Source organism: Taeniopygia guttata, chromosome 1 (genome assembly GCF_048771995.1).
Source record: "Taeniopygia guttata chromosome 1, bTaeGut7.mat, whole genome shotgun sequence".
Lineage (NCBI taxonomy): Eukaryota > Metazoa > Chordata > Aves > Passeriformes > Estrildidae > Taeniopygia > Taeniopygia guttata.
In genome coordinates this window covers 9288521-9295396 of record NC_133024.1, presented here as the reverse complement: position 1 = coordinate 9295396, position 6876 = coordinate 9288521, and the positions used below count along the sequence as shown (strand labels likewise).

At 36.6% G+C, this 6876-nt stretch overlaps 1 protein-coding gene across 21 annotated transcripts in view; it reads right to left on the bottom strand.

The window, feature by feature from the left end:
* ROBO2 (roundabout guidance receptor 2) overlaps positions 1-6876 on the bottom strand; it is a 1029224-nt gene that overhangs the window by 867092 nt on the left and 155256 nt on the right. For 3 of the 21 annotated variants that reach the window (XM_032751034.3, XM_032751044.3, XM_032751036.3), the window contains exon 1: positions 219-3588. The exons of 1 other annotated variant lie outside the window; for it this stretch is intronic. In XM_032751034.3, the coding sequence (XP_032606925.3) occupies positions 219-342 (124 nt within the window). In that variant the 5' untranslated portion in view covers positions 343-3588. 17 more of the 21 variants (XM_030285843.4, XM_030285808.4, XM_032751043.3 and 14 more) reach the window with 10 other exon arrangements.

The window sequence follows — 6876 nt, the reverse complement described above, 5'->3', positions numbered from 1 at the left end:
ACATACCTTTACCCAGAGTCAGCCAAGCAAACTAACAAGAAAACAAATTCAACTCCATGCTCTCTTTTTAGCATCCTACTGCAAGCCCACACAGCAACCTGAAATCTGAGTCACTCAAAATAGCACAGGTATTCTCCTTAGATTACTTTTAATGCAGCTTTGCAGCTTTTTAGTACCTTACCCAAACATCCATGACAAAACTTTTCCTTTCCACTTACCCCCCTTCCAGTGTTTGCCTTTGGTCCTGCTAAGCTTGCTCAGGGTTGGTCCAGAGAAGAGCAACATCAAAATGAAAAGAAGTTCAAGCATAGTGATTTTCCCCTTTTTCAATGATACCAACATTTCCACAAGTTATTTTAAAAAATATAAAAAAAAAATTTTAAAAAAAATCTCACATCTTCTCCCCCTCTTTGTATTTACTTAGGGAAGAGTGATTAATCATTGAAAAATTAGAGCAAGGAGTAGCTTTGCTCCTCTCAGACGTTGAAGTAATTTTTCAATGATGTAGCCCTGAGGAAAGCCACATTTCTCACTGATCCGATTTCTCCCACACAACATGCAGCCAGCACCGCTGCTACTACAGCAGCTATAAAATAATTTCTGCTCCTCACTTTGGTTTCTGTGGGAATATATTCCTCAGCTTGCAGCGTGAGCTTGATTGAAAATGATAAATACAGTAATGCTTGTGTCCAGCAGAAAAGAGAAAAGATGTCAGGATTGTGAAAAAAGATGAGCAGCAGTTGTACTGACAGCTTTAAGCCTGACTGTCTGATCCTAATAGCTGTGCAACCAACCAAATTGCTCTTTTAAGAGTAATAAGGCTTCAGTGAAAGCTGGTGTCACTGCCACTTGGGTAGGTAGTGCAGGGCTTGAAAATCACCAAGGAACCTGCTGGAGATAACGACTGCCACGGTCCCAGCTCCGAGCGCAGAGGGCTGAGCAGAATACAGTATGCACAGGGAGCATTTAATCTCTATTGTGTGCAGCAGATTTCCTGCTTTGCACTGTGCCACTGCTCAGGACATTTCACTGCATTTTCTTAAGGCTTTACTTCACATTTTAAACTAAAATGCAAGCTTCAATGCACTAACTACTTGCAGCATTTCTGAATTATTGCATGGGAATAGCACTGCATTTTTTTTTTTTTTCCCCAAGTAGCAAACAGGAAGAAGAAATCTTTAGGAGTAGCAGCAATCCTTGCACTGCACAGAGCAGCTATGCATTTTATATTTTCACACTGCCTATCCTTAGGATCTCCAAAATCCAGGGGGCGGGAGTACAGGGTAGAGAGGGAAGGAAAGAGAAAGAGGACATTCAGTAATGCACATATTCTCAAAACAATAGATTGCAGTCAGTTTTTCCTTTAATAGGTTTTCTGCCACAGAAATAATGGAGCTACTACCTGCATCTCCAAATGTTTGTATTTAAGATACAAACTGACCCTGTGGGTACTGGATCAGCAATCACACGACTTTCTGTGCAAAATTTTGGATTTTCATGAAAGGTACTCTGAGAAGGATTCCTGACATTCAGACTGCTCAAACAGTCTTAAAATTCCCTGTGCTTGCTTAAGTGTGCCCAAAAGCTTGAATTCATCTACAGTCTGACATTTTGTTGTTTCTATATAAACATGCAGTACTCATAACCAATGAGCCACAAACCTTGTGCTGTAGATTAATATTAAAAAAAAAAATCAATGTCTTTAGAATGACAAAGCAATAATGGTCACAAATTCCCTGAAGTTGTCACATTTTCAACCACAGACATGATGCCCTTTTCAGTGCAACATTAAAAAGATGGTATTAATAAATCTAAAGCCTTGCTTATTCATCTGAATAAAGAATGATATTTTGGCTGGTGGAGACAATCATGAACGTCTGATATATGTTCAGAGATTTTTTTTTTAAAACAAACAGCATGTAATATCACAAACAACTAAATACTGGGATTTCACCATGACCATATCAATGATGAAAGATCTTTTATTTTTAAGTTCTACAATATATTTATGGGCTTGTGAGAGGATGTAACATTTGCATTTAGACAGAAAACAAACACATGCTGATGTACAGTTCTTTACCCTTCTGTGCATTAATTTTTAAAAGTTATAAGACAGCCTACCAGATGCTGAGTCTGATACATCAAGGATGATGTTTATGGCTCTTAGTTGCCAAAAAATTAGGTCAGTATCTGTCACATAGAGTCAGTAAGCTGTGGCTTCTGTTAAATTTCTCCATCAAGCCATTCTTAATCACCAGTCTCATTGCTAATAATTAAAACACCATTTCTTGTATTTCTCTCCCAACTGTTACTGAAATAAGGAAGGCAGACACTCATGTTTGTTTTGATTGCTAGCACCATGTGATGTGCTGAAGAACCAAAAAAAACTTAGGAGTTCACAGAGGTTTCACGATTTTTGCATCCAGACAATAAGAAAACCTTAAACTAAACAACCCACATCCCCACCCTTTTCAGGTACCATCAAGTAAATTCACTAACTTAAAAGTTTTGGATCAGAAAGCAAACACCTCCAATGACCAAAACATATGACAATATCAGTCACACCTCGGAACGTTTTGCAGATAATTTTCTTGGCCCTCTCTGCAGCCTTATGTCATTTTTACCTCCCACGTACTTTCTTCAGTCTCTGTCTTGCTTTCAAATCTTATAAATCCCCAAAAGTTTATCACACTGTCCTGTTTCTACCCCTACCCATGAGTAAGTCAGCTGCTATGGGAAAACTGTTCCCAATGGTGGCAGGAATTCTTAAAAACCACCCTCTTGATCCTTATGCTGCAAAAGAATTCAACCCAGCCTGGATACTTTCTATTCTCAACGTTAATGAAACCAGTGGCTTTTGGAAGCTATGATGAGTCCCTGTCAGCTTTCTGCCAGCTCTGACATGAGCCTCCAGACAATCAGCAGGATCAGGTACTGCCTGAGTAGCAGCTCAGGTGATACAGCAGGAGGAGGGCAGGACCACCAAGGAGCTTGAGGAAAACCACCACTGCTGCTGGGCATGGCCATGCTTGGTTCAGCCTAATGCCTCAAGTGCCCAGACTTCCACTCTGATGATGGTTTTCTGTGTTATTTTACAGAAGGTAAGGTTTTGAATACAGTTAGGATTATATTAGTAGTGAGCAGGCAAACTTTCAAGGAAATACAGAAAAAGTGTTGTCCCTTCTTATGAAATTTAGTGGGGTTTGTTAATGCCCTCATTTCCAGGTTCACAATAATTTCAATTTTCCAGAGTTGAAATGCCTCCAGAGGAAAGATATGGTTTTAAGAAAAATTATACAAACTTAGTGGTATGTAACATCAGAAAGACAAATAAAATAAACTCAATCTTTATTTTTCTTTCAAGTAGCATGATTTTTAAGTCAACATCATGTTTTAGAGATGTAAAATGACGGATTTGTAATTCTATTTCATGTTTTGAATGTACAATAGTGTAAACAGAAAGAAAAGTAACCAGTCTAAAATTCATCTTTATGTCTATTACTATTACAGCAAAAACTCCTCCAAGAGTTACAAGAGGAAAAACAATCCTATATCAGACAAATGTCCCTGATGACTGCCTAATTAATTTTTTTATTAGTTTATGCTTTTCTTCACACCCATAGGTGTGAAACATGTTGAACCAATAAGTTCAACATGTTTAGTAACTTCCTCTTATTTCTTTGAAAATTATATTTGATAAATTTGAGATAATGTAGGATTTTCCTCAGTTAAAAAAAAAAAAAAAAAAATCCTCTTTACCTTTCCCCATATTAAGGTTTTCTAAATACACTTCATACAACTTACTTGTGTAAAAAAAGTAATTTCTCAGACCAAAGATTCCCACACTCACAATTGTCCTTGCTGCCTTCACCTTAAGTATATCCAGCTCTAATTTAGTGTTTATGAGATGAAGTCAAGAGAAAAGCCTGCAGCATTCAGGATGAATTAGCAGCTGTATATTCTCTCCCTCATTCTGCACATGAAGCCAAAGGGCAGCAGCCACAATTAGGCTGAAGTTATGCTTATAAATGTCTACAACATTAATGAATACAGAGGTTCTTTTTAATTAACACAATTAAATGTAGGATGTTTATTCAGAGGCAGTATACACCACCAACCTAAATAACAAACCACTAGTAAGACACTCAGGAAAAATATATCCAAGTTAGTTTAATCTGTAGTTGATATAACTGGCTATCTGATCACTCTTCCTTTCCATATTTTCCTTCTTTTTACTAATCCATATCAGGCACAAAAGGCTGCTGGTACAAGCACTTGGTTAAAACCCTCAGGCCTGAATAAATAGCAACAACAATTTCACAGAAGCTTGAATATCAGAGCCCTGAGCAACGTGGTCTTGTAAGGGAGATATTTTGGAGAGCTCTGCTGCTTTCAGACTGTAGGAGGCACAGGCAGAAGCTTTGGCTGCTTGCTTACTGACATTCTTGGGCCCTTTTATTTGCCATCCAGATTCCATTTCACTACAGGGAAGGTTATGGACTTCCTCAGGATCCTTCAGTAACTGCACAAAATAATGCTTCCATCCAACCCTGCATTCAGGCATTTCTCATTGTATATCCTGGCACTTTTTAATTATAGAATTGTCTTAACACTTGGACAAGCTCAGAAAGATCTGCAGCCTTCATTCTTCCAATTTCGGAACACTGGACTATCAAAATAAAAAAATTCGGAGCTTTCCAAAATAGATAGAAATGGCTGTTTTAGATAGTCACGACTAAGATGAGAAAGAATGGAGATAGAAGTTGAAATGCCCATCTCCGCCCCCCTAGAAGTTACCAATATTTCATTTTTTCCAACCTCTCTCCTTCTCCATCATCCCACAGATCCCAAACAGCCAGCATCTGGCAGCATGAAAATGACCATGACTAAATGAACTTTGCAAAAGGAATATAATCAACACCAAACACAACAAAATGGAAATATCACATCCTTCATTGAAGGAACGAAGAATATTTTTCTGCTGTCTCCCTCATCATATACAGAGGTCCGTGTTGCTGTGGGTCATAATTAATTCAGTTCTTTTTAGGCATGAAAATTGTTTTGATTTTAAATACTTTCAGATTAAGGCATTCTAAATATCTGTGGAAAGCTCTTGGGGATTTCAGTTAGCCACGGACACCAATAGAAGAAACATTTTAGGATACTTATAACATAATACCAAGCCAAATAAATACAGAGCCTTCTTAAATCAAAAACATATTTGAAATTCCTTCCAATTCATGTGATTTCCAGGGATTAAGACACCAGTGCTTGCCCAGAGCACAGTCTGCACTACCACTGCAGGTATTGTGAAAAACCATTTCTATTCCCTCTTCATGAATATAACCAAAGATGTTGTGACTATCAGTGCATTCCAGTCCCCAAATACTATATTAATTTTGGGTTTTGCTGGTCATAAAGACCCACAAAAGGGTGTATCTCTGCTTCATAAGTAACCAGTAGCTTTTTTTCTTGAATCAGACAACATGCAGGCCTGATGCATAGCAATACACTATAATAACTGCTTTAGTTAGCACTAAAAGAAACAGATAATAAAACAAGGAAAATAAGTCCAAGATACTGAGGGTTATTTCTTGTTTATGCTTAGAGGTCTAAGGCCTTTCTGATACTCTGCAAATTATATTATGTAGAATGAAGAAGTACATTAAATTTATTTCATAATATTCTGCACTCATTAATCAGGATTTATAGGAAGTTTACATTTAAGTATACTAGGAGTTGTAATAATTCACTTTGAATTTACCACTTATCTCAGTCTTAATCATGCAGAGCTTCAGTGCAAAAAGTATAAATTTGCTTGATGAAACTTGTAGGCAACCAGAAACTGCTTAGATACTTCGTAAACAATGGGAAAAAGCCAACTTTTAGCTTTATCAATATTTTTAATAAAAATATTAACTTGAAAAATCTTATCCACTATATCCAACACAAAGATTCTAAATGCACTCAACACTGACAAGATGCTATACTATTACTTTGAAATGTAATTGCTAAACGTGACCTATCAAAAAATGCTGTGTTCAGAAAACTTTATATACAATTTAACTGCAATGTTCCAAAATATATAATTATATTTAACAATGAGTAATAAAATATTATTTACTTAAAAAGAACTCAAATTATTAACATACACATGCTGTTTCCCAAGGAGCTGCTTTGGTAAGAAAAATACTATATGAAGTCATAAATCACAACAGGAGGTAAAACCACTAATGAGACACTTTGCTGTGTTTTGTGCTACAGACTGAAAATACATTTCTGGTTTTGACAAAGGGGAAATGGAAAAAGCAAACAATTCTGGTCTAATTTACCTCATTTTTAGCATTGAAAAACCATCCTATATGATATGTTATTGTATTCTAGTTTGCTCTATTTCCCACCAAGAAATAGAGTATTTATCCAAAACACAACTATAAAATTATTGGCACATGGTACCTGTCCAGCAGGAGGGGGAAGAGAGATTAACTGAGAGCAAAGTAACTTGCAACTAGAAAAGATGCCAAGATTTATTTTCACAAACTGGAAGTAAAGCAATAGCTATACTTTGAAAATATTTATCAAAATACCTTCAACTATCATACCAATTTTTAATTTTTTTTTTTTTTTTGGCAGGCCTATTTCTAACAGCCATGATGAAGAGGGAGCAGAGCTGAAAAGCTGGAAGTACCAGTTCTCACACACAGGAATCATAACCCACCTTCCATGACACTTAAAGGCTCTGATTTGTCAATAAACAAAGTCAGGTTGTCATTCATGGGAAAATATATGCCCAGCTCACATTTCATTTATAAAATAGATCTTCATATCTGAGAGCTTCAAATATTTTGTGTGTTTTCCAGTTTGTTGACTTCTTTG